At 50.6% G+C, this 26,958-nt stretch overlaps 2 protein-coding genes across 2 annotated transcripts; both read right to left on the bottom strand.

The window, feature by feature from the left end:
• Positions 1 to 11,969: 11,969 nt before the first annotated feature.
• On the bottom strand, positions 11,970 to 13,630 carry HOXB1 (homeobox B1). The gene is made up of 2 exons (XM_054088503.1): positions 13,027 to 13,630; positions 11,970 to 12,295 (listed from the first exon to the last, which is right to left on the bottom strand). Exons 1-2 carry the CDS (start codon positions 13,628 to 13,630, stop codon positions 11,970 to 11,972), a joined length of 930 nt encoding a protein of 309 aa, XP_053944478.1.
• An 8,678-nt stretch (positions 13,631 to 22,308) lies between these two features.
• HOXB2 (homeobox B2) lies at positions 22,309 to 25,580 on the bottom strand. Its single transcript, XM_009571140.2, has 2 exons — positions 24,866 to 25,580; positions 22,309 to 23,750 (listed from the first exon to the last, which is right to left on the bottom strand). Exons 1-2 carry the CDS (start codon positions 25,248 to 25,250, stop codon positions 23,119 to 23,121), a joined length of 1,017 nt encoding a protein of 338 aa, XP_009569435.2. The 5' UTR covers positions 25,251 to 25,580; the 3' UTR covers positions 22,309 to 23,118.
• Positions 25,581 to 26,958: the final 1,378 nt, after the last annotated feature.

Below are 26,958 nucleotides of genomic sequence, written 5' to 3'. Positions count from 1 at the left end.
ACAGAAAGTTAAAGGGCAAGGGTGATAATGCACTGATGGCCAAAGGTGGCTGGGGGAACGTAGCCATTACTCAGCACTGGTTCGTTTGACCTGGCAGGAGAACATCTGATATCTAAACAGTCCCACTCATCCTGAAGCACTCAGAGACCTCTACACTAAATATTTGATGCCCTTGTTTGATAATGTTTATTTTGCTTTCTCCCCACCTGCGTGACGCTAATATGCTCTGAGTGGGGAAAACATGGGGTAGCACATACCAGAGATAAACCGCTAATGCATGATCTTTCTTAAACAGAGATTTATGAGACAGACTAGAAAGCTGACTGGGCAAAAGGTAGGGAATTTACTATAGGGACCAGCTCTGTGTTGGTCTAAATGCTATTGGCAGCATGTGATCTCCTAGATCTGCCCATTCTAAGAAACTCATGCAAATCATGACACACTCAGTTGACTCATGATTTAGCACCAGGATTTTGATACCTCATCTAGGTATCAGTTTCTCCACTTCTGCAAGGTTGGGACGGTAAGGGGAAAAGGTGAATTTCAGTCAGTCAGTCTCATTTCCCTGTGTCTGGGATAGTTCTATACCATCTTACCAACTCACTAGCAGTTAAAACAGTTGTGATACAGTCATGGTTCCTGAGTAGTCCTCTGAAGACTCTGCTCTTTCCTTCTGTGAGTTTGTAGTTGACCAGGTGATGCTAACTTACACCAAGGATCAGAGCATCTCAGTCTCCAAGGGGGCACCACTCCCTAGGTTGAAGCCGTCTTTATCTAAGCTGGTTGCCTAGAAACTCTTTGGCCAGCAGAGATGTGGTCAATGCAGTCAGTGAAATCCAGAGGGTGATGCACCTGAAAGAGATGGATGGTGCCCGAGGCTCCACTCTCTCTCCACACTACAGCACCAGTGATCAGAAAGGGAAGCCAGCCCAGACACAGGGGATGTTGTTGTGAACACCCACACTTAATAAAGTGAGTCCTGCCCTTGCTGTCTGAGGCTGCTAGAGACAACAGCTAGTGGGTTTGCCACTGGGTTTGTGAGTTGATTAGTTCTCAATTCAAGATGCCCTTATGGACCAGTTCCCAGAGGCTCTTTCACCCTGACAGCTCAAGGACAAGTTTAGAACAGTTTGAAAAAAGGCCTCCGGTCTCCTAAGGTTCTCCAAAATGCCACAAGGCCTGCTCAACATCTAAAGGAGAGGCACAGCATTCTCTTTTGTGTTATTTACAAACCAAGGCCCTCCCTTGCAGTTTTTAATATCAAGGCATTTTCCATGCATAAGGAGAAAACACTGTGTGAGCTGGATTCCTTCTCTACCTCATTTGAAAACATACTTGGCCATTTTTAGCTGTCATTTACCTGTTTTGACAGGAAGTCTTGGTCTCTGAGCCAATGAGTTTCCTTTCCAGATAGAAAGAACTATGATCTTCTAAGAACTAACATTGTCTAGTGGTTACATCAGAGAATGAGAAATCTTGGATTTTTTTTCCAGTTTTGCCTAAGTGCAGAAAAAAGAAAGCCACATTTGTGCCTTTTGCCTCAAATTCTTCTTTGGTCCCAGGTACAGTAAACCCCCTTTTGCACAGTTGCCCTGTTTCCTGTTTCACATTCTCAGATGTAGGTTTAAAAACTCTTTATTAAAAGAAAGAGCTGGCTGTCGCTTTATAACAAAAAGCAAATAACAGAGGTGATCCCGGTGATGTTTCTAATGCTCTTGATCTGAGATAAACCGTTTTTTATCTGCTGAGTTATTAGTAGCCCACCTTTACTTGTGAAAGTTCAGGTGAAATTGGGATAAAAGCTGGAAAGGATTCGAACTATAAGTATGTTTAAAATGTTATCTGTTCTTTCTCAAACATGTCTTTCCAGCTCAGGTATTTACATGCTGATAACCTTTTGGTCCCAACGGTGCTAGAGACTTCGTGGCTTGTATTTCAAAACTGATAAGAAATTGTGCCTCCAAGAAACATTATGAAAAACAATCCTCCTTTTCCCCGAGATCCTCAGGTTATTGTGCTACTTAAACACTGAATTTCTGGAAATTATTTGTTGTAGGAATTCTTTACCCCAAAGAACCGAGAAGGAGATACAAGTGTGAGGGCTGATGGAGAAGAGGAGACATCACTGCTTTGGTTATTCAGAGATTTGGCCTTTGTTCTCCCTTTGATCTGCCATTCTCATTGACTCCTTCCTATCAGCAGATCAAGGAGAATTTTTATCTTGCTGGGAGCCTTTGCGTGTGTGTAGTTATTTTTCATTAAAATCCTTCTGCAGTAACATCAGGAGAAGTTTTGCAACCAGCTCTGCCTGTTTTGTCTTGTAGGAACTGAACAGACCTCCATGTTTTTGATGTTTTAAATAAGCTAGTGAGTAAATGTCCTTGGAATGCAGCTCCCACCCCCCTTTTATTCAGAAATGTGGCCATACCATAGAAGAAGATTTAGCCAAAAAGTAGAAATTCAGCAATGTTGGACACATCTGAGAGCAGGAAAGCAGGGGAAGCTCATGCTGCTGCTGGACTTTCACCAAGCCAGTAGATACTGAGAATAAATTTGTTCTGATGTTTATGTAAAAAGAGCTCAGCAAATCTAAGGCCAAGCAGAAGCCTGAGTTTGCTGTAAAAAAATAAACAAACAAGCAAAACTCATTGCAGATGATATTGTCCAGCACAGACTGGAGCTCAAGTGAGTTACTGGCACTGGATTCCCATTCCTTGAGGTCAAGAAGGGAAGGCAACTTGGCAGGGTGAAACTTCCCCTGCCATTCCCCTCCTTATGGTTAAACACAGAGGCACATTCTCCCAGATGCTCCCTGGCACCTTGAACAGGCTCTCTAGTTAGTGACAACGAGAAACTCTGGGAAGATATGCAGCTCTGAATTCACCAGCAGTTTTGGCTTGATGCTGTTAACCTCTGATCACTGCATTAAGGTTTTATGTTCAAGTAGCTGGGACAAGGCCAATTTTATGAACTGAATTTTAAACTTGTGCAAAAGTCTTCAGAAAGAAGACAATTCAGCCTGTTAAGCTGTTGAAAACAGTGCTGTTTCTGGCCTGAAATGCTCTGATCTTGCAGGGAAAGAGACCAAAATAGTGAGATGCTTTGCATGTATCAAATCCATTCACTTAGTGACATGTATCCTCTTCCTGTGCTTCCCTGAGTGTTTCTGCTCACTGTAAGGTGATGACCACCAAAGTCAGTTAATACTGTGTGCTGCATCTGGAGTACAATCCAGCCCAGCAGGGTGCTGAGGCCTTGGCACAGAGACAGTTAAGCAAGCCAGATGAGGTTCCAGTCATACCTTTCATAGCCAAGACTGTGCAATTGATTTATGTCCAGTGCTGCTGATGATAGAAAAGTACAGGCTGGTTAAAACAGGGCTCTCAGTGTGTTTCACGTATGACTGGACAAAGCTTAACACAGCAGGTCAGAGACATTGCAAAAATTCAGGTCATTAATAGATACTTTTATTTGCATCTTGTTGCAAGGCTGCAGAGGCCATCATCTTATGGAGCTTGGCACTCGTCTGGCCCTCCAGGAGTGCTCAGAGCGCCCTTCCCTCAGACAAAGCTCACTCCCAGCAACAGCTGGACATCAATTCAACTGCCCTGCGCTCAGAAACAGCTTATGGGCTTGGTTCAAGACACCTGAGAAATGTCTTTGCCCTCCCAGACACAGGAGTAACAGCACAGGGCAAAAGCCACTTCAACTGTGGCATCTGGGATATCTGGCTGCAAGGTGCATGAAGCAGAAAGCATCTCCCCTTCACAGCAGAGTGAGAGCTTCACCCTCCTGGGAAATAGCGTGCACAGTACAGAATCCTATCTCAGCCTTTCCCTGCCTTCTTCCCCGTATTATCTTGAGAGAAAATAAAGATTTTGTGTTGGGATTGTATTATTTGTGGTTGGGGGGCAGCGGGGCGGGGGGGGAGGTGTGACGGAGCAGCAGAAATAATATTAAACACACAAAGAATGCCTGCTGATGTTCATGGCACTATCAATTTCCTCTCCCGTGTGGAGGAGAGGCAGGGTACGGGTCAAGGGAAAAAAGATTTACTTTTCCTTGATATGCACAGCCTTGGCAACACAGTTGTGAATGCACTGAATTCGTAATAAGCCATTCAAAAAAAGCTCCCCTGCAAGACTTCATAACTTTGCAGGCAGCCCCCATAATCAAGTCTTACAGCATAGCTCGCTACTTCATAAATTTGAAATAAATCATAAAAGGGGCATATTAAAATAATTTGTATCAGTAGGGACTGATTTAAAGCCCAGCTCCTCATCCATCACTGAGATGCTTTCATTTGCTAGTGTACTCCTCCAAACTACAGGAAAAGCTTCACCAAATCCATTAATAAAGAGAAGAGAAGCCTTCACAGAGCAAATGGACAGAGGGAAAGTGGAGAATGATTCTCAGAAACTTCTTTTTCTTTACAAGACTCCCTCCAAATATAATTGTGGTAGAGAAACGCTGCCACAACTTTTTTGATCTTTTATTGGAGAATAATTTAGGACAATTCCTAAGGCACGAAAATAACATTTCTTTGCTGTTCAGCTCAGAGGAGATAAAACCGAAAAGGGGAAAGAGATTGAGGAGAGAATTCTGGGAGGTAATAAACCTGTTTGACTGGGAGGAGTCCAGTGAGGAAAGGGTTTATCCTTTGGTAACTGCTAGAGACATGGGTAGCAGTGATGCAGGGGCAACTTCCACTTCCTTGAATCGTTTCGGTTGAGCCGCAGCAGCGATTTGCGGTGAGCGGGGAAGAGCCCGCACCTGCGGGGGGAACAGGGGGAGCGGGGGGAGCCGGGGCCGCCCCGGGCCCAAGAAAAGCCCGGCTTCCCCGGCTCCTCCGCCGGGATTCCCGCAAGCTGCGGCCCGGCCGACAGCGGCTCTGCCCCGTCCTCCTGGGGAGCCCCATCTTTAGAAGCATCGCTCCAAATACATTGTGTTTGCCCCCAAACCATGTTGTTTGCCCACGCGGGAGGGGTTTATCTCCAAAGGCATCGGCTTTGAAATACGAGAGCCCTCAAACTCCCGGCTGCCAGGAGCAGCTCTATTTTCACTCCTCTGCCAATCGGAGTTTAAATGTGAACTATCTCCAATCCTTCCGTCGGAAACACAATTAAAGTGTCATTAAGAAAGCGTTTTTCTCCTATCCTTTTCTGTATACGCTGCACTCGTGCCCATCTCACACGGCAGTGGAAGTAAAAGGGACCCAAGCCGAGGGCGGGGTTTCACCTCCTGCTCCTTTTCATCCCAGAAATGCCAATATTTTCAGGTGTGTCATGTTCGGAGTAACTCACACAGATAAATATTTTGTAGTAGGAACTAAAAAAAAAAAAAAAAATCCTTCCTCCGAGCCGTATCGATAGTATAGATGGAGGGAAAAATATTCTCACCTAAGTTACGGAAATTCTGTGGGAAAAGCTTTTTGTTGGTGGTTTTCATCTTTTAGCTTGACAAGGACAACTTAAACTCTTAATAAAAGTTAAAGACACGCTGGTTTTAAACGAGAAATGGTTTGTTTTGCCGCTTTTCCAGTGCCAGCTCTCTATCTGGAATAAGCAGTCCTTTGGTTTGGTTTTGCTAACATCGTTTCCCTGCTCTCTTCCCACGTGTAGCTCCGTGCTTTGCTGTCTCCAGCGAAAAGACAGGGAAGACGTGGACCAAAAAACTAAAAAAAAACCACAGGAGACTCCAAGCACCCCTGCTGAGCCGGGAAAGGTAAGGAAAATTATTCGGGCAGTGTTGATGAACGAAAGAAGCTAAATGAAGACAGAGCGAGGTAAAATCTCCACAGGGGAATATTCGCACAGAACTCACTCCTGAGGGAAAGACCAGGAGTTTCTCCACACTCCTCTTTTGTATTTCCTGTGCCCAAAGCGTTTGTGGTTTGCTACACCCCCCCCCCCCTCCCCCAGGTTCTTTAGGGACCATGCTAACCTGCCGAATTTTATAGCCGTTGACTAACCCGTGAAATCTCATCGGATTAGCGTTATGGCCACTAAACGGGAGCTCACCCTCCTCGTGCCTGATTTTAAGAGCTGCCTTAGGCACGATCGTTCGGCAATGCTGTGCGAAAGCGCTGTAGACTCACAATACGAACCGCAAGTGCCCCTGGTTCTCAGGGGTACTCTGCCAAGGTGTTACAAGGGTGCAAATGTTCCAGGCTGTAGATCCTCCAACAGCGGTTATTTCTTCTAGCTCTGGGGACAAACCCTACCCTCCCCGAGATCCATCAGCTCTCAGGTTGGAGCTCCCACCCAAGGCTCTGATCTCAAACCCTCTGGAAACTCCTACGGGCTTTTAGCCAAGCCCCAGACAGACGGCAAGTCCACAAAATAAAGCTCTTCCTGCCTTTACCAGAGACCCAGCTCCCAGGACAGGGGCAAATTCGGCACGCAACGTATCGCTGAGACACCCTAGGTCTCAGGGACCATTCCCAATTCCCTCAGACACCTCCCAGGTTTGGCCAGGGAGCTGCCCTGTGTATCAACCCAGCTCTTATTTCCTTTGGATTTGCCTTGTGGTTCTGTCTTCTCTCTTTTTATTGAGAACACATACGGGTTTTACAATAATCCCCTTTGCAGTATTTCTGTTCTGCATCTAATTTTGGTTTGCTCTTCTGCTGGAAGACTTTCAGAGAAGTCTTTATCGTTGCTGATGCAGATTTCAGTTTGCTGTTACCTACAGCCATCTCCCCTGGCATGGCTTTAGATAGAAATAAATTAGCCTTAATTATGCTCATTTTAGGTTTTAATCCTTTGTTGTTGGATATACTTTTGCATATTAAAATATAGATTTCGATAGTATCTGATATTATAATACACATGTGTGCATTTTATGCTTTATATAAATACATGTACGTGTATATATATATATATATATATACACACATTTTTCTGGTTGCACTGAGCTTGCAGGGTTGCTCCTTGTCACACAGCCCCCCGGGCAGAGTAAACCTCCATGAACTATCCACCCTCCCGGAAGGGCTGACCTGCACTCTCCCCACTGAAAAGCAGCTCCTGCCTTTCTTGGTGTGTCCTCCCTGGCCCAGAGCTTTTTCTTTTTTAACCCCAAATAATTTTTCAAAGCAGCCTCCTGGCCTGGAGTGCTGAGTGCTGGCCTTGCTGAGGGCTGGCTGGGATGTAGAGACCCGGGTTTGACCCCACCTCTGGTCCTCAGGCCAAGCTGGGCCCATCTTTGGGTGAATTTATTTCAGGCTGAACTCTGTGTGAACCGGGGCCCGAGGGGAAGGGAACCCGACAGAGCAAGGCTGACGGAGGCAAGTTCTGAGCAAACCCATCAGCCTGAGTAAATATTGAACAAGTCCATGTGAAGGTTGGGGTTGAAATGGAGCTGTCAGACCAGTGTAAACTGAAAGGATAGGTGAGGCCTCTGAAAAGCAAGGAAACATTTTGTACACTCACTTCTGCAATTGTTCCTCCCACCCAAGCCCTTTGCCCCAGACCTGATTTCACCTGCCTGAGAGGCTAAAACAACCCTGGGGCTGATCGATGCTGAAATATCTGTGTTGGTGGAAGTGAATGGCTGAGGGGCAGAGGGGTGAGCGAGGGGACAGCACCAAGAGGTGGCCCTTTCAGTGTAAGCAGGAGGCATTACAGCTGGAATCGGGCATGACACAGCAGATTGGAGGTCTCTCATCTTAAATCCAGGTGATCTATGAGCAGCAATCCTGGAAAATAAATATACTGTAAATTTGGTACAAATACAAGTGAAATACACTATCTATAAATACATGTAATCCAAATAAACACATATATGACCAGGTCCAAGAGCCCAGACTGACTGTGCTGAGGATGGGAAAGGGCCACTGGGTATGCAAGCTCTCCTGCCTGGTCTGGGTCTGAGGGCAGCTGCACTCACCCAGCGCTTCCCATGGCTGCAGGTCTTTTGCCCACCCCTCCAGGGATTTGAGTGACACCCAGAAATATGTTCATATCAAAATGTTGAGAAAAGATAGCAGGCATGAAAATCCCTCCTGATTTACCTGATTTGGGGCGCATCGACTCCCTTGGGAATGTTAGTGTGTAAGCAGGTGCGTGGGCACCTTGCTGCCTTGGAGCCATTGACAGATGAAACTCTGAGATCTGACTCATTCACTGTGTGATGAAAACATTTTGCTCTCATCCCACCCTGGTTTTGCCAGGAGCTGGGGAAGGGGTGGTCTCTGACTAATTTTTCTGTGTGAAACGAGTTTGGAGAAACCCAGGAGGCTTCCTGCCCTCTTCTTCTCCACTTCAAGGCATCAAAGGGCTTTAGGGGCTGGCAATAGCCCAACCTGGCCACAGTGTGGTCACTCGGGGGAAGGTTTTGTCCCCAGACTGAGACCCCCAGGAATATTTCACACCTTCAGAGCGATGAGGCTCTGGGAGCAGAGTTAATAGCAGCCAGCAAGGTGGAGTTGAAAGTAAGGAAGTCTTTGGGGTAGTATTATTATTATTATTTTTCAATAGAATGTGCTCTTCCAAGATCAAAAGGGCTTCATGTTGTGAGAACAAATGCTTTGAGGAAAGGAGAAACATTTCACACCAAGGGGTAAGGAACAGATGGCCCTGGAGGAGCAGCCATGCCAGGCCAGAGCGCCGGGTGCTCTCCTGGGGTCTCTGCTCTGGGAGCAGAACCAGAGACCAGGGACTCTGGGCATCCCTTCCCCGACCCCTACTCCCGCAGAGGGACGGCGGCTCCAGCACGGTGACTGCCATTAATAATTTACATGGTTCCATTTCTCTAACTGGGAATTTCCCCTTCCTTTGGGATATTAAAAGAATAAATCTCCATTAAGATGTGGCTTTGTGTGTGAGAGTACAGGGAGACTTGGCTAATTTTCCTGCTCATGAAAAATGCAATTCCAGGAACCCACAGACAGACACATAGGGAGTTATGGGAATATATCAGGTTACAAATAGCCCTGTCGTTGTGTATCTTTTATATAAAACAAAGGAGTATGTGTAGACCTCGTATTTGTCATAAAATCCTACTGTGATGGGGTGAAGTCGCGTATGCCTCTTGCTCTGCACCCTGTGCCAATGCAGTGTGGAAGGAGCACACGTCCACGTCCCGTATGGACTCATAGGTGCCTGTGTGGGTACTGAAGGGCCCATGCCTGCTCCTTCTCGGGGTGTGGGGCGGACATGAGTGTCCCTCACCACCTCACAGGAGCATCCGTGACCGGCCGCTGGTGTCCTGGCGTGGCCTTTCCAGAGGCTCTTGCTGCGCAGCAGTGGGTTTCGGGCTCTTGAGACAAAAGGGAGCGTGAGAAACTTGGAGGGAGAGCAGGGTGAGAAGAGATTAGCTGTGTGCGGTGGTCGTTGTTAGAGAAACACGACTTGGCAGCGAGGGGGCAACGGGAATGGGGCGGGGTGAGCCCCTTACATATGTAAGGACGCATCGGCACCCTCTCTGGACTCTTCCGGAGGCTCCCTTTGAGTTTTAAATGGGAGCGGGAGCCTTTGTTGTGCCCGACACACTGACACATCGGTGCCCTCCTGTTTGTCCCGGCCTTTCCTCTCTTCCCAGTTCTGAGGGCGCTGCCTGGCTCAAGCGAGGGGGGCTGGCGGCCCGGAGACAGAACCGGAGGTGAATCCTACCCGTGGAAACCCACGGGCTTTCTGAAATACAACGCCCTGTTGCGATGAGATAGCTTAAATCACACAGATCCTTCGATGGTGTTGGTTCAACGAACAGGTTAGCCAAGCTGACTCACACCCAACAGGTTATGAAGTCGATCTGGCTACCTGGGCTTTCTTTTCCCTCTCCTGATGTTTTGCAGGCTGCTGATGTAAAGAAATCCTCGTTTTACCTCTTCCTCTTCTTTTTAGCCTTCCCCCCCCCTCTTTTTTTTTTCTTTTTTTTTTTTTTTTCTCCTTGTCTCTGAGCCAATTGGATACTCTAAACTCTTTTCTTCCGAGTAAGAGAGGGGCATTAGAAGCGGGAAGGTGGTACCGAGGGGGCAGAAGGATGCTCTGCCGCCCAGGCGCGCCGGGCCGTGTACCGGCCTCGGCCGCAGCTGCAGCAGCTCCTATGCTCATCCCTCACCCCAAGCCCTCCTCACCCAAAAGGTTTGCAGATCTGACGAAGCTAGAACAATAGTTTCTTCTGGCAGCCCCTATGTTTACTTGTTTAGAAACCCCAGAGGCGTTCCGAGGTAAAAAGGTCAGAGCTGCACCCGGGCCGCTGCCTCCCCCTCCCCGCCCGCCCCGGGGCGGCTCTGCCGGTACCGGCCCGTGGGCTCCGACCCCAGGAACTGCTGCCTGATACTGATGCTGTGTATCCCGCCTGGTACCGATCCTGTAGGGAACAGCCTTCGGGGATCGCCTTGGGAAGCGGAAGGGAGGAAACCGAATTGATGCTTCGTTTTGGTTTTGAGTCGGATCAGCCTCACAGAACTGTTCCGTACAAACGCGAAACCCGCTGTCCCCCCATCCCGGACCCCGGGTCCGTTCCCGTTAAGGTTGCTGCTTCAGTGATGCGGGATTCTCTTCCATGCCGGGGTGGTCATGCTGAGGACGACGATGATTTTCTGTTCTCATCAGGCCCCGTCGCGCTATACAATAATTCCACTCGGGGAATAATTCTACCCTGTCCTCTCCGAGCCAGCCCGATCCTGCCGGTGCCGAGGGGGTGTCGTAGGGTACCAGCCCGCAGGAAGCAGGACCGGGCGGTTTTCTGGGAGCTTTGGCAGCAGCTGGAGACCTTTTCCTTCCTCCTCCTCCCTCCGAGCCCAGGCTCCCCCCGCCCCGTGTCGCGCATTTCCCTGGATGCCAGAGATTTCCATTTGGCTCAAAGTCGAGAGGACTTACATGTGGAAAAAGTAAACTTTATTAGATTGAGGTAGTTTTAATTTCAAGATACAGAGCACGGGGAAGGGAGTGGAGGGGAAACAGGAGATTCCGATTAAGAAACTGCTAGTTTTTCTTGATGACGTTTTTCCCTTTAAAACAATCTTTAACAAAAGCTGCCGTGGTTTTCAGTCCGTCCTACCCTAAAGCTCCTCGTGGGGAAGGGAAACAATTTAGCCATGGTTAAATAACGTTTTTATGGGACTCCGATAAGCCTGAGAGGGTGGGGATATAAGGAACCGTGCTACTTCACTCCAAGACCTCAGGCTATCGAGACGTACAATAAATAGCAGCCAGTGCATCAGTGGCGGGGGTAGCCAAGCCCCGCGGCCCCCCCAGCCTTGTTCCTATCCACATTCACACCTCCTGCGACAGTGACCAAAGCACCCTGAGGTCAACCTTCTCTTAGTTCTCCGACAGCACAACCCTTCCTCCCCCAGGATTAGTCACAGCCACAGTCGCAGAGCGTGTAGAAAACCCTGTAAAAAAGCAGTAATAGTGCAAAATGGGAACAGAGGAGTTACTTCTTCTGCTTGGTATTGGCTTCGGTCTTTGTAGAGGCCTCGAGCATCTTGGGCACCTCAGATTTCATTCGAAGATATACATACAGTAAATAAAAAAGAAGCAAGCAAAAATACCCAAATTTTTTTTTTACAATCTCGCGGGGAGGAAAAATACATCAAACGAAGGATTCTTGCAGGCAAAAGCCATTGTGCACATTTTAAAAACGGGAGAAAACTAATTTCGTTTTAAAGTTCCTGTAGTTGAAAGTGCAGTTCCTATAGGGAAGGGAGAAGGGAGAGGGAGAGACTTCCCTGAGACCAACGCCTACTGCTAAGGGTGTACGAGGACACGGCTGCTCCTTTGGAGTCCGGTGTTGTACAGAGGGTCTATAAATTAAGAGAGAAAAATGCGGGTGGGAGGGTTGGTGTCGCACGTGTGGAGGCGGCCGGAGAGGGAAGAGGGCCTTGCTCCCGCGCCCGTGCGGGGCCGGGGCTGTGCGAGGGAGATGCGTGTTCGTGCGAGAGGGGCTGCAGGGGCTGCAGGGACCAGCTGCCCCTCGAGGAAAGCCCCGGGTCCATCTCTGTGCCCCGACCAGGCCGCCTCTCAGGAGGACCCCGAGCTGGGAGAGGCCTCAGGTGAGGTGCAGTTGGACTGATCCGAGGCTTCACTCGCTTCCTTGGCAGACCTGGAGGCAGCAGCCGGGGCGAGACCTTCCTTTTCCCTCTTCTTCTGCTTCATTCGCCTGTTCTGGAACCAGATCTTGACCTGGGTTTCGTTGAGCTCCAGGGTGGCAGCGATCTCCACCCGCCGGGCCCGGGTGAGGTACTTGTTGAAGTGAAACTCCTTCTCCAGCTCCGTCAGCTGCTTGGTAGTGAAGTTAGTGCGGATGGGGTTGGGCTGGCCCAGCAGTCCGTACTCCGACACTTTGGCTGTTGATAAGCAAACACCAACAGGGCAGGAGCAGACAGAGCAATTTCCTCTCTGGAACTGGGGGCTCTTCCCGCTCCCCTCTTCTCCTGGACATTTCTCCCCCACCTCCCTCTCCACCTCAACCGCTCTCCTCCACCACCCGGAGTTTCATGCTCCCTCCTGGGTTCTCAGCTATCCCTGGCTTCCCATCCCAGGGGTACAACCTGGATGGACAGACCTCTCCGGACCCTGCAGAGCTGCCCCCCTCCCTTTCAACTCTCCCCCGGATCCCTGCAAACTGCCATGATCCTTGAATGTGAGTGGGAAGGAGTGGAGGGGGAGGGCGAGGGTGATCGTGTGGGGAGAAGGGAAGGTTGTGGTTCAAGGAAGATTGTGGAGAAGGAAGTTGAACATTAGGGGAGATGGAAGCCACGACTTTGGAAGAAGCAGGAAGCCCGGAGGGTTTCCTATTCTGAGCTGGGCTGAAATCGCACTGGGCCTGCGTGAAACTGAGCTCAGAGACTCTTCCATCAGTCTGGAAATCTCTATTTCCTTAGCGATGAGGTGGTGTTTAAAACCAAAAACTCAAAGCAAAGCCAACCCGTGCTCCCCTGGAAGATGAGCCCGGTTACCTTGGGTGCAGACCCCGGGAAAGAAGCAACTTTTCCTTGCCGGACTGAGGTCTGCCCCTCTCTCCCTCCTCTCGAGGGTGGGAACCGTCCTGGCCCAGCTCCGCGCTCCCCAAACTCACCTGTCTTGGGCGGGTTCCTCTTCACCCTCATCCAGTCGAAGGTCTGCGCGGTGCCGGCGCCGGGGCACGGCTCGGAGGGGCAGGCAGGGTCTTTGTCCTCATTTGGAGAAGGCGAGAGGTTACCATAAACGCCGGGCAAGTAGCTGGGCTGATCCTGCCCGTAAAGGTGCTGCTGCGGGTACTGCCCAGCCGCCCCGGCCCCGCAGAAGCTTTCTGCCAGGGAGCCGAGGTTGGATCCCGCGCTGGAGGAGTACCCGGCCGCCTGGAAGTACACCCCATCCGCGTCCTGCTGGCCGAGGTAGAGCTGGTGGTGCTCGTAGCCGGGGCTGCAGGTCTGGGCCGGGTACCCGGCGGCTGGGGCAGCGCCCGCGAAGGGGATGGGGCGCCCGGAGGAGGGCGGGTGGAAGCCGGGGCTCTGCTGGGGCAGCGGGGCGGCCGCGCTGCCTCCCACGCCGAAGCGCCCGTCCCCGTTAAAACTGTCACTGGCGGGGCTACCTGAGCAGGAGGGGAAGGAAGGGGAGCTCTGCTCTAAATGGTGGTAGGCGCCCGTCCCACGGTTACAAATTGCATACTCTAAGAAGGAGTTCATCCTAGTATTGTCCATCTGCCACTGATGGAGGAGGGTCAGCCTGTTTTGGGGGGGATTCCGCCTGCCCTACAACCTTTAGATAGTATGTCAAAGCTGTAAAACTTCCTTCCATGCATCGCTGGCCCTCGAACCCCGCAGCCTTCGGCGGGGCCGGGGGGAGCAGGGGGGGCGGCCACGTGGTCCACCCCCAGCCCAATGGGCGAGGGGCTCCTGAAGTTTGTCCCATCTCCCAGCTCATCCATCACAGCCCTGGCATTTGCATGACAAAGAGGTTTCAATCAAACCCTGCCCATCAATCTGATAACAACACGAATACGTCAAAATCTTTCCTCAAAGACTTTAAAAGAGAGGAGGGAGGCGGGGTGCGGGGAGGGGAGGTGGAGGGGGGGGAAGAGGGGTTGGAGGAAGAATTAGAATTATCCAAGGCTGTTTTAAGTGCTAAAAAGGCCCCCAAGTTATGCCAATTTCAACAGAACTTGCCCCAACTTAAAAAGGAGCTTTTTCCCACGTTAGGTCCATGTGAGAAAAAAAGAAAGACAGAGGGAAAAGAGATAGGGAGATCTGACTCCTCTTCCCCCCAGCACAAAAGGATGCTCTTCTCTTCATTTCGAACATTTCCCTAGAAAGTGGCGTGAACGTTTGGCGTTTTCTGGGCTGAGGAGTCAATAAAACTCCAAAGAAAGATACGCTCCATGTGTTTCAGTTTTTCCACACTGGCTTTGTGTCTAGGACCAGGGTGGGTAAAAGCGATGTAATCAAATCAATATTCTAATGAGGCAACGAAATAAAGTTAGGAAGACAGAATGTCTTTTGTTGGAGAAATACCATGCCCAGCTTAGCTGTTAGAGGAATGGAACACAAAATGATCCATGTGTCTGTCTGTGTAGCTCCATCCATGCCCTCACCCATGCACCTATACATTCATTGCTGAAAACAGGAGATGGTTTACAAGCTTTAACCAATGCTGGAACTCAAAGCTCTGCTTTTCCATGGCAAACCCGGTTTGATCTTTCCCCGAATCCGTTGTCAGACTGGAGTTTTCCCTGGCAGAGTCCAGCTGATGAGTAGGTGGAAAGGCTCTGACTTCAGGCCGGCCACTCCACTACTCAGAGAATGGAAACATAGGTAGGCAACATTTATTTACTTGTTAGCAGAGGGAAGACAAGAGCACCCAACAATATGACGCCCACAGTCATTTGTTACTTGTCAGGATATTTACTGGTTATTCAGCCTCTAAGAAGAACCAGGAGGGCTCTTTTCTTTTTTTTTTTCTTTCCTCCAGGCCAAAAGTTCACTTTGAAAGACATAAACACGTCCTTTGGTTGGTGGGTTTGGCTGATGCAACACGTTAGGGTAACATTTGTTAAGAAACTACAACACAGGCAGCCACAGCATCCACCTTCCTCCCTTCTTTAACCCCCCTAGAGAAAACGTGTGGCTTAGCCCATGACAACTCTCGTCCTTCAGCGAAAAGAATAAGGAGAAAACAATTTCCAGAGCTGCGTTCCTATTTATTCATCTATTTTGCTGACTTTGCTGATGCTGAGATATTCAAGAAGAAAATATTTTACGTTACAAATATTCTCCGAAACTCGCTAGCTCTTTTTTTTTTGCATAAAACAACAGAAAGTGATTAGAAAGATTCAAAGCAACTCTCTTGTCATTCCCCTTGCAAGAGAAATAAGCTTCTAATTTGATTCCAGGAGTGCTTTTTATATTATGTTGCACTCGCGTTTAAATGGAATGTATTATATTTAAGCGATGCTTACAATAGATGATTTATGGTTGTAAAATGAAAAAAGAAAAGGATAGATGTTTATTTCGTCTTTGAATCAATTCTTTCGTATTGTCTGATAATTTTCCACCACGGTCTCACTCCGCTGTTGCATTAAGGGGATGGTTTATGTCATTAAAACCCAGCTGTCTCCTGGAGTTTCGGAATTAGCTCCGAGAGCTCTCGCTGCTGCGTAGTCTGGAGGGAAATGTTTTGCTTACGACTCCTTTTCGCGAAGGCTGAACCAAAGTTCAGACCTGAGGAGCTCTGAGGTGAAGCAGTTTCCTTGGCAGATGGAAAAGTCGGATAGGACGGGCTCACCCGTTTAGCCATGAAGTGCAGCGAATATCCCAACCAGAGCGGAGCCGCTTCAACCCCGGCTTTAGGGAAAGTGAAGATACAGATGAGCTGGGCTGTGAAAGTGAAGGTAGAGCCGAGGAGGGGATGTGCGAAGCTGAATCGCTTTGGCAAAGGTCGGGTTTGCCCCTTTATTGAGGTAGCTGGTGGATCATGGAAGATCGGGTGTTGGAGGCAAACGGGGCCGCTGCCCCCGGCTCCTCTCCGCCCCCGGGCGCTGCGGGGCCGCTCGCCACTCGCCATCTGCTCCTCCCTGGGCCCGCTCAGGCCCCTCACCTCCTACCCCTCACCTCTTACCTGCCGTGGCAGCCCAGGCAGCAAAAGAGTGGGCAGATTTCGGGGTGCGGCATGAGGGAAGGTGCTGGGATCCCCCTGCCCGGGGCCAGCACCCCGAGGCTCCCCTGGGCCCCCCTTCCCGGAGGAGCCACGCTGACGGCTCCAGGCAGGACGAGCTGCGCCTCAGCCCACGTTGCCCTCTGGCTCCGCTTACTCCTCCAAACTGTTTGGCTTGTGGCAACTGCGCGGTATTTTCGTAAGCCACAGAGCCAGCACGTACAGACACACTGGGAATCATCTACAAATTGCTTTCCCGAATTTCCTGCTTAGCCTCTTGCCCCGGATCCGTTGTCAACTCGTTGCTGTTACTATTATTGGTTTTAACTGTCCTTGTGGAGAAGGTGTGAGACCCAGTTTCGGTGCAGACCTTCGTAACCTGCGGGAGAAAGAGGTATCAGATTTTTGTTAACAAACAATGACAGGGTGAGCCTAACTCTCTCCCTTGCACATTTATTTATTTAAAACATCCTTTACGGGGAGTTGAGGGAGGGAGAATGGTCAAGGCCATCAAAGAAGAGGTCTAAATAGAGATTCTCAGATTATCAGAACTCTGTCCTCCCTCTCTCCTCCTCCCCCGAATATAGTTCATTAGCCTTTTATTGTATTTATTGCTTGTTTTTCATTCACGTATTGAGGAACACAGTAATTATTCCTACCCCCTACACAATACAACACATCGTTTGCAGTTGCTGCTGTCTTTAACTCAACAGGATTCAAACAAAATATCTGGAGATGGATGAAGATGGAGGGGGAGTGGGGAAATTTTAGCTCTTTGATTCCTGGAAAAAGAAACTGCCGCCCACGAGCGGGGTCGAATGGTCCATGGGAGGCGGAGGGGATCACTTCCTTGGTGGTGCAGATCCCTCGTGCAGAGCTCCGCACGGAGATGCTTTCCCCCTGCCTCCAGCTGATGCGGGCCGAAGCACTTCAGGAGGGACCGCCCCTGACCCCCAGGCATCAAGTGATGAGCAGATCAGAAACGAGGAGACCATCAGCAGGATAGCCTCGTTGTTTCGGGGAGCTCTTGGTGGCGGGGGACCTCTCATGCCCACCAAAGCCATACCGTGCCTTTGGCCCCTCCATCCGTCTCGGAGAGAGGGACTTGGTGGGACGAATTCCAGGACTCGCTGTCCCGGGTGGAAACGCACCCAAACCCCCTCGCTCCTGGATTAGCGAGATGTGGGGTTTATTCCCTGGGGAAAACCTCGCCTTTTGTTCCAACTCGATGAAGACACCTTGTTAAAATAAACCTTTTCTTGAGAGTAGTTTCTTCTTTTAGGGGCACAAAGCTGCTCCACGGACCTCGGGGCTGCAGCAGCCCGGGGAGGAGAGCAAGGGAACACCTCGCCTTTCCCTAGGAGCTGGGTTGTTTGCTTTGAAACAACTCCTGGCATGGGGATAGGGCCCTTCCAAGGCGGCTTGTGGGAAGAAATCTTCACTCGAGACAGACCGGCGAGGTTTCTGTGCGGGCGACACAGAAGGAATGAAGCATTTCTAAAGGCTCGAGAGCTCTCAGAGCCTTCAGATGCTTCGTTTTGGAGTTAAATATAACTCTCTGCGGAGAAAGTTTGTGTCGTGCGTAAGAAATGTCACTCCTGGCTCCGCGCGGGTTGATTTATAAGCGGCTCTGCTGGCGCAGGGGGTGCGTGCTTGGCTGCGGACTTCGTTATCGCCAAAAAGAACTTGTCCCTAGAAGTTGTCAGATAAATTTATAGCCCCGACGTGTGCCTTGGTTAGAGCATAGCCTGCTAAGCTATATTTGGGGGTAAAAACTAAAGAGGGGAAGATAAAATAGTATATGGAAAAATGCCTCAGAGTTTGGTGATACGAGAAGAAGCTACTATTGCAAAAAGTGGAATATTTTGATTTAAGCTAAAGTATTTTCGATATCATTGGGAGTCCAACTAAGTGCAGAAGGAATCCTTTTAATGAGTTACAAGCACAAGGCTATCTCCGAGCTGAAGACTAAATACGAGACAATTAAGATAAGATGTAATGACCGTTATCTGCCTCTTCGGAGCAGGGTGGGTGCGGCGGCTAGACCGGCCGATCAGTGTCCTCTCCGCCCAGGACGGGTCGGGTGGGACTTGGGACCAGGACCAGCTCCAGCACCGTGTCCTGCGGCTCCCTGTACCGGAATGGCCCACAGGCGGCTAGCATCTCCCGGAGGGAGGGATGGAGCCAGGGGGAGGGACGGGTTTAAAGTTCTCAGTCTCCTGTCCAACACTTTGTGAGGAAGATCTTGTGCGGAAGATGCTTCTTTTGGTATTTTTTCCTCTTCAGAGTGGAGCAAACCCCTCAAATCCCACTTTAGCCTGTGCCGAAAGATCACATTCCTCCGCCGATGGCTCTGGGGAACCTGTGCTGTTCCCTTGTGAATTACAACGGCTGTTTCTATGTGGTCTCCAGGGCAGAGGTGTGTCCGTAAGCTGGGTCGTGTCACTGACGAGGCTCGTTTAAGCCTTTCTACGGGGTGAGAGGGGAGGGGGAAGGGCTGTACCTGCTACTCCTGTGCTCTTGTTAGTAGCGGACAGACCCTGTGGGCTCTTCAGCCCCGCTCCCAGCGGTCCCTGTCTTCCCCCAGGACAGCTCGGCCGCCCCGAGGGACCCTCGCCAGGGCTCGGGCAGCTCCAGGAGGGCCGAGACTGAACCCGAGGGGTCCCAAAGTCTTCAGGTCTCATTCAGATCCAGCACTTGGCAGGCCCGACGGGCCTCCGCCTAAACCTGCCCTTTAAGTGCATTAATTTATTAACGTCTTCATCAATGTTGCTAATATAAGCATTATTAACAACCAGCGTTAGCTTAAACCGTATTCCACCGGGACTGAGGACTAGATTCCCCTAGACGAACTGCAGCGACTCTTTACTTAGTCTCTCCGCACCCTGCACTCTGTGTTTTCCCCTTCGATGTATATAAAGAGGGAAAAAATAAGCGTCAAGGCTGAGATAGATGCTGGAGGTGCCAGGATGGCGAGCAGAAGGTTCCCTCTGCCAGTTCCTTCCTTCGGTATTCCTCAAGCTCCAGCCGTTGAGGACTGGGATGCGTTGCAGTGCTGGGAAAGGATGCCACAGCTCAGCCGAGAAAGCGGTCACTGGAGAGATATTCCCGGAAAACCGAAGCCTGGCACCGGCAGCTCAGTACGAAGGTCGAGGTGATTCCCCAGGAGTTAACTCTTCCCATCTCGCACCAAAGACTCAACTCCTGCCTCGCTGTCTCTCCCGCGTTTCCTTCACAGCAGGCTTCCTCCCTGGAGCCTTCCCATGGCCCTGATGGGTTGGTTCAATATCTTCAGGCCTTCGAGTAGCTCTTTAGCAAACACATCCCCAGACTAGATCAGCACAAGATAAATATTACTTTAGCATCCCTACAACACGTGCAAGCCTATCTCATTTGCATATTTCTAGGTTAATAATCGTGAGGCAATTGCAGTGTTTTGACAACGATCAAGAGCTGAATACGCTTAATATGCTTAATATATGCCCTCCAGTTGCACAGAACAGAAGGGCAGGGTTGCAAATATACGTTCCTCATTTGTTTGACATTTTGAAGAAGGTAAAGAATGGCTGAACTAATGGCGAAATCTTACAGTCATTCAATAATTTAGATTTTATTGAATATTCTCCTTCTTTCCTCCGACATTTCAGTCTTGCTAATTAGGACAAATAAGAAGGGCCCTGCTGTTAGCAAGGATAATAACTGGCGAGGTTCCATTTATTAAGTCACTTTCCGTGGGTGTAGAATTGATCTGTGGCTGTGACTGGCATGCTTTCTAGACCTGCAGCAACTTTGAGGAGTCATTGTGATGTGCAGAAGGGCCCTCGTTAGAGATCCGTATTGATAAGGTGTCGAGGGGGGGGGTCGTGGAAATTCCTTCACCGCCCCCTTCCAGCCCCGAACGAGGGGGGAACCTGCAGAGGCCGGTGTCCCTCTTGTCCCCTCCCCTCCGCCTCTCCCTTCCCCTCCTCTCTTCCCCATGGAAAGGACGGGTGTGCTTGTGGAAATCCGCTGCGAGACCGATTTGCGGAAATGCATCCATGTGCACGTATTTTCAAGTTGTATAAGAAACTGCTTCCTTATTCAAATGGGATGGACAGATCCATGATCCAGAGCAGCAAGGAGCGGCCCCGGGAACCGGGCAGGGCTGAGAGACCCCGAGCAGGGCTGAGCATCCCTGGGGGGACCGGGCAGGGCTGAGCATCCCTGGGGGGACCGGGCAGGGCTGAGCATCCCTGAGGGACCGGACAGGACTGAGAGACCCCAGTGCAAGACTGAGCGGCCCTAGGCTGCCCATCGGCACTCGGGGTTCTTGGCGTGGGCCAGCCCGACCATCCTATTCCCTGCTCCTGCCGTCCCCCAACAAGCCTGTATTCAGCATTGCGAGGGGGGAGGAGGCGAGAGGAGAAATCTGTAAAGCACTGGAACAAATGGCGCTTTGATAGACAACGTCTGGCAGTGCCAACGCTGCCGCTGAGTGCGTTCCAGAAGCTGGAGATATTAAATAAACTTAAAGATAATGAATAGCCTTCTGTGGTACTTGGGCTGTGCCTGGGCTTTCTTTCCCCCCGCGTAGCTCTGGGACTTCCAGAGCGGAGAGGAGTCGGTGAGAGAGGGCAGAGCGATGGGGGAGGGATGTGATGACTCCCAGGCCAGGATGGGAAGGCGACTCGTTTGCAGGCGGTGCAAGCCATGCACTAAGCGCCTCCTTTTATTTATGAGAAGGTGTTAAGTAATGTTCTCTTCCATAATTGCAAGCTACTTCGATTTTCAGTATAAACCTACTCCTTTCCGAAGCGAGATGCCAGCAGTTTTGAAATGACTGCTCGTTTGGTAGTGAAGGAGGCTGGTAATATTATTAGGAATAAAAAGGTAGCCGTAAAATCACACACCCCCCCCCCTTTGTTGCAGCAGGAAGAGATAATCCAGATCTTCCAACAGCAATCTCGAAAACATCTGACGAGGGTTTTCTTTATTTCGTTTTATCTCTTTTTACATCCCGAAGTAGAAAGCGAGCCTGGGTCTGATGCTCTTAATTAGAAATAAAATACCAGACGATCACGCGGCGGTTTCCCGGGCCCCGCACTTTCTCTGGAGACTCCAGAGGGAATTTCACACCGTTCAGGCAAGCACCAGGCTCCCGTCACACCCGGCAGAGGCTCCGATTTCCCGGGCGGGGACAAGGGAAACCCGGGGGAGCCCCCATAGGCCGGGACCCCGAGGCAGCCCGGGCTGCGCCTTCCTCTCTCCAAACCCTGGAGAACAAGGCTGGTGGCAACGCCGCTCGCAGGGCTGCTCCGCTCCTCTCCGCGGCTCCCTGCGCCATTCTAAAGCCACCTCCGAGGGTCCGTGTGTCCCCCCTCCCCGAGCTCGCCTTTCCACTTTACTTTCGCACAAACCGCGCTTGAACGCCTCCCAAATTTCTCCCCGTGTCTGAGGAAACACCCGTGACTTAGCAAAGACGTAACATAATTTATTTTGGGTGTCACCGCGATTGATTCCTGAGCTGACCCCTTTCCATTCACCAGCCTCCCCACCCCCGCCGCCTCCCCCTCCTTCCCTGAGATATGAGTTTTGGATTTAAAATCACACGTTGCGGAGAAGCTTTCCGAAAGGGATCCGCCAGCCGGGACCGAGCAGCGCAAAGCGCCCTGGAAGATCCCTGATTTACGAAGGAGATTCCGGATTAATGGAGGAGATCCCACATTTGCGAAAGAGATTCCATATTTATAAGGCCGAGGGAGTTCTGGTTTGTGCTGCTGAAAAAAAGAGGAGAGGAAAAAAGAAAGCCCTCTTTCAGGCTCATCTTTCTCCCTTCTGTAGGATTTATTTGTTGGCGACAATGCCAGCACGCACCAACCTCCCTGGATGGATTTTTTTTGCACTTACTCAAAATCCTCCCTTTCTCCTTTTTTTTTTTTTTTTTTGTTTGTTTCCATTCCGGGACGTTTCAAATACCAATAATCGCGACATGGCACGTTTGTGTTTGCTGCTGCAAGAGATGAGAGGCGGAAGAGGAGGGGGCTGAAGGCCGGGCTGGGGAGAGGGGGTCGCTGCGGGGAAGGGGCCGTGGAATGTGCGGGGGCTCCGCGCAGCGGCCCCAGCGCCGCCTTTGTGTCGCTTCCCATCCCTTTATTCAGATATTTCCTTGGGGGGGGGGGTTTAGTTGCAAAAAAAAAAAAAGGCAAATGTTAAAATTATAAATAAGTTTTCCGCTTTGATTTAGTACAAAATAAAATAAATGAAACCCAAACTGAAAGAAAATGCAGGCAGAACTGAATAGAGCAGAGATTTCTGACTCGCGAAGCCTCTGGAATTGTTAGTTGGGAGCAAATCCCTTTGTCTCCTCTCTCAATGCGCAAGAGGAGATTATTAGGACATCATTTCTGCAAAGCAGGACAGAAGAAGGCGAATGATTCAGGGGGAAAATAGGACGTTCTCGAGCGAAATATGCTGCAACACACGTTTCTTGGTTTTATAAAGACATTTATTTACTCTATGAAAATAATGTACAATAAATAATTTGCCATTTACTATTAAAGGATTTGAATAAATAATCTACATCTAAAACGTAAAAAGAGGAAGGAAAATTCCTCTGATTTTTAATTTATTTTATTTTATTAAGAAATCTAAAAGTCTCGTTCTGATTCCTGAGAAAGTCCTTGGAAGGATTTACAAAGGTTTTCTCTTGGGGATGACATCTCTGCTGTGTATAAGAACCACCGGCTGCTTTCTTCAAAATAAATTAGGGAGGGAAATAAAACTATCCTTAAATACCTGCATTTAAGCAAAACTCGGGCCGATCTTTCATGTGAGCCTTCTAGAATAAATATTGGAAGGGGGAATTCTGGTCCCGCAGTGTGAGGAGCTTTAAAAGAAATGGGAGGAGGGCGCTTGAGTGGGAGATGGTTCGTTGTGGGTTTATTTCGGGGGTGCTCCCTCCTATTGCAGGGAGCTGGCAGTGGCTCGGAATGGGGCTGGTGAGCCTGGAAGGGGCAGAAACGGCGAAGGAAGGGGGGCTGGAGGGGGAAAGAAGGGGTCGCTACTGGAAATTTAAATGTTGCAAATCTATCGTACAAAGTGCGCTTGTAAAAAAGTCCAGGTCTTCCTCGGAGAAGTGGACGGGGCTCTCCAAGCCCTGGAGAGCGGGGGAAAGCCCCTCCGCCAGCTGCAGGCAGGACTCGGCCGAGAAGATGCTCAGCTCGGGCAACAAAGGCGAATCCTGGCCCCCGGGGTAGGCAGGGGCCGGAGGGGCGGCGGGGCCGGGTTCCCCCCCGGGTCCCCGTTCCCCCTCAGCCGCCAGCCGGCTCCCGGGCTCCTCATTCCCTGTTTTTTTCCTTTGGAAAGAGGCGCCGGGCGCCGGAGCCGGGCCGAGAGCTGGGCTCTCCTCTGCCTCCTCCGCTGGGTCGCTGCCCTCATCCAGGCTCGGGTAGGCGAGGTCACCGTCGGGGGGTTCTTTGTGCTGCGTTTGCCTCTTGTGCTTCATCCGGCGGTTCTGGAACCAGACCTTCACTTGCCGCTCGGTGAGGTCGAGCAGAGCCGCGATCTCCACCCGCCGGGGCCTGCAGAGGTATTTGTTGAAGTGAAATTCCTTCTCCAGCTCCAGCAGCTGCGTGTTGGTGTACGCTGTCCGGAGCCTCCTGGAGCCGCTGCTGTCTGCCAGCCCCTGGATGTCTTAAACACATGGAAAACCGCACGTTGCAAAGAGGGAGAGAGGGCAAGCGCGGGGTGCGGATCCATCCCCTCCCTGTTGCGGGCAGGACAGAGCCGAGCCCCGCACGAACGAGCACGAGGTGGGGGGGAGCCGCTAAGGGAGAAAATAAATGTTTAATTAAATTTTTCCCACTATGGAAGACGGGTGGAAATCACTCTCCTGTCCCCTTGCCCCAAGGAGGAGAAAGGATTATGCTCCCTGGCCTCTTCCTTTAGAGACCTTCCTTTTCCACCACAGTCGAGAACAACGGGAATTTCGACCCTTTCCTTCCTTGTTTTGTTAGGTTTTTTCCTCCCCTTTTGCCAGTAATTTGGGGATGGGCGCTGCGGGGCTTGAATTTAATTATTCCTGTATTATCTTCGGGGTCCGCCTTGCTCCTGCCTTTATCCATTAAAATACTGAAACAGTGAATCGTCCCGCGGGAAGTAGGGTTCCTGCCAGGGCTGCTGATCTCCCCAGCCCAGGGGCGCCTCGGGGCGAGGCTGATGCTTTATTGGGGGAATTTGGGGTGTATTTATTTCATTTTGCCATGGGGAGCCTGCTCTCCCCACCGTGCTGGGTGCCGGGAGTCCATCTCTCTTTCCACCTCCCCATCCTGCTGGGGAGCAGCCTCCGAGTTACCCACCCTTCTCCCCCTTCCCCCCGCCCTCCCAGCTCTTCTTTCATGTGTTTTATTTTCCCCTGTAAGCTGTAAAAAAACCTCCAAAATATATAAAAATCAGGGAGAGAAAGTCAAGGGAATGGAGCTGGGCTGAGCTGCCAGGTCCCCCCGCTGGAGCTAATAAAGAGCCCGGCTCCCTCGGCCCCCTCTGCCTCTTCGATGTCTCAGAAGTTACAGCAATTTGCTCTTTTCTTTGCGGGAGGAGGAGGCAGGGGACAAACCCTCCTCTCCCCCAGCTGCGTGCAGAGCTGCGGTGGATTTTATTGCGTGAACAGAGCATTGGGGGAGGTGGGGGCAAAGCCTGGTTGGGGGGGTAGGGTAGGGCTTCTCTGGGGCGGGGGTGGGGGGGTTGTTTGTTATTCGGATCCTCTCCGATTTCAGCAAACACCCCGTCACCCCCCTCGTTATACGAACCTGCAGGAGATCCTGCGGCAGGGACCGGCATCGAGGAAGATGATGGGGGGGAAGAAGAGGATGTAGCCTGGGTAGATTTCTTGGACGATTTCTTCTCCTTCATCCAGGGGAATTCCGCTGCCAAGGGGCCGGGCTGTGCCGGAGGCTGGGGCTGGAGCTGGAGCAGGCCATGAGATGCTCTTTTTTGGCTCCTTGGTCTTGCTTGGCTGCTGGAACAAGGATTCAGGCTGAGGACGGTTTGCTCAAAAGGAGGAGGAATTAATGTCGAGTCCTTGATTGATGAAGTTTGAAATGTCTCCAGGACAGCGGGAAGAGACGTCAGGCACTCTGCGAGCGAAGGCTGGCTATTTATAAACCCTATCTCCCTCTCAAATTCAAAATTCATGGCTTTTCCAGGGCCCAGGGTTTAAAAAGCGGGAGGGGGGAGAGGGAGGAGGAGGGGAAGGGGGAAAGAAATCTGAGGGCCTCAGTTTTTATGGCAATGATGATGATGGTTCTCGGGCTTTTTATAATTGTTATATTGCTGATAATACAGGCGTATGGGGACCTTGCTCTATTAAACTCGAGACTGGGGCGAAATTGCAGCCAATTCCTGGTCACGTGGGCAGCCCCGGCCAATGGCAGGCGGGGCCTGGTGGCAAACAGAAAGCATTATTTTCTTTAATTGATTAAAAAAAAAAAAGGGCGAGAGTAGATCCCCAGAAAAGCAGACACTCACACCCGTCCTGCCGCCATCCCTCCTTGGCCGGGGCTGCCGCGCTGAGGGCAGGGGCTACCTGCCGTGCCTGCCTTGCCCTCTCTGCCTTTCCTGCCTGCTCTGCCTGCCCTGCTTTCCCTCCCTTCCCTGCCTGCCATGCCCTTTCTGCCTTCCCTGCCTGCCCTGCCTGCCCTGCTTTCCCTGCCCTCCCTGCCTGTCCTGCCTTCTCTTCTTGTCCTGCCTTCTCTTCTTTCCCTGCCTGCCCTTCTTGCCCTTCTTTCCCTGCCTGCCTCCCCTGTGTGCCTTGCCTTCCCTTCCCTTTCCCTTCCTGCCCTGCCTGCCCTTCTTTCTCTTCTTTCCCTGCCTGTCCTGCCTGTGCCCGGAGGCTCCAACGCGCTCCCAGGTCTCCCCAGAGGAGAACCCACCAGGCGTGGGAAAGGGGGCTTTCCCCCCCGAGGTGCCCGCCTGCAGCCGGGCCCGGGGTGTTTGCCTGTCCTATCAAAATCGCAGGGCTTGGGAAGCTCAGGCCGGCAGGAGGGTCTTGTCCGGAGGTTTTACGTTTGAGTCTGGATGTGATCACTTAGGAAATCAAGTGAGCTTTCAAGCCAAGACGGCCTGATTTACCCTGTTACATTACTTTTAAAGCAACAGTGCAATCTTTCTGCTTCTAAAGCCGGTCTTAATGCACCCTTCACACTTTCCTCGAAGGCCAAACATGTTTTAAGGCCACGGATATCTCTGAAATCACATTTCGTCCTTCCCGGCCCTTTCTCTCCTTTCCCCCCCCCAGCCTATAAACAGCTCCACTTCCAGAGTTTACAAAATAAATAAATAAAATGAAAAGTCATTTCCCAGGAAGATGCCCCACCCATACCCTTTTAATGTGCCCGGGTTCACACAAACCGAAAAGAAGAGAGAAACGATCAATCTTTTTCTGGAAAGACTTTTGACAGGTCGGCCTGTCTCAGCGAAGATATCTGACTTTTGGTAAAGAGTTACTTAAGCCAAGAATGATTTTAAAAGTTTGATCCAAGGGCCTGGATTCGGGAAGAAAGTAAAAATTTCGAGTGGAGAAAAAACAAAACTAAACTGCCGGCTGCAGAGTGGGAACGGGGCCCGTTTGGAGTTTGTTTGTTTAAGCTCCATTTCTCCCATTTTGCAGCAGAAGGACCGGGCTGCATTCAGGCAGGGAGAAGCCTGGAAACTTTTGTCAGCTCAAGCATCCGTGTGGGTGGTGAGGGGTCCCAAGGAACAGAATAAATCTACAGCTGCAGCCGAAGAGCGATTTAGCGAAGGAGTGAAGAAAATAGATTAAAAAAATTACAGGGAAAAAAAAAAAAAGCTCGATTGAAGGGAGAACTTCCCTAAATAGTTCGTTTCTGTGAATGCGCTTATC

The sequence above is a fragment of the Cuculus canorus genome, chromosome 25 (genome assembly GCF_017976375.1).
Source record: "Cuculus canorus isolate bCucCan1 chromosome 25, bCucCan1.pri, whole genome shotgun sequence".
Lineage (NCBI taxonomy): Eukaryota > Metazoa > Chordata > Aves > Cuculiformes > Cuculidae > Cuculus > Cuculus canorus.
Note: the sequence above shows the minus strand (reverse complement) of the source record. Positions and strands in the feature narration are given on the sequence as shown.

Coding starts and splice junctions, on each gene's coding strand:
- HOXB1 (XM_054088503.1), bottom strand. CDS start 13,630: ATGGACAATACTAGGATGAACTCCTTCTTAGAGTATGCAATTTGTAAC. Junction 12,296..13,026: donor GAGGAACCCGCCCAAGACAG/GTGAGTTTGGGG, acceptor GCTTATCAACAG/CCAAAGTGTCGGAGTACGGA.
- HOXB2 (XM_009571140.2), bottom strand. CDS start 25,250: ATGAATTTTGAATTTGAGAGGGAGATAGGGTTTATAAATAGCCAGCCT. Junction 23,751..24,865: donor TGCCGCAGGATCTCCTGCAG/GTTCGTATAACG, acceptor CATGTGTTTAAG/ACATCCAGGGGCTGGCAGAC.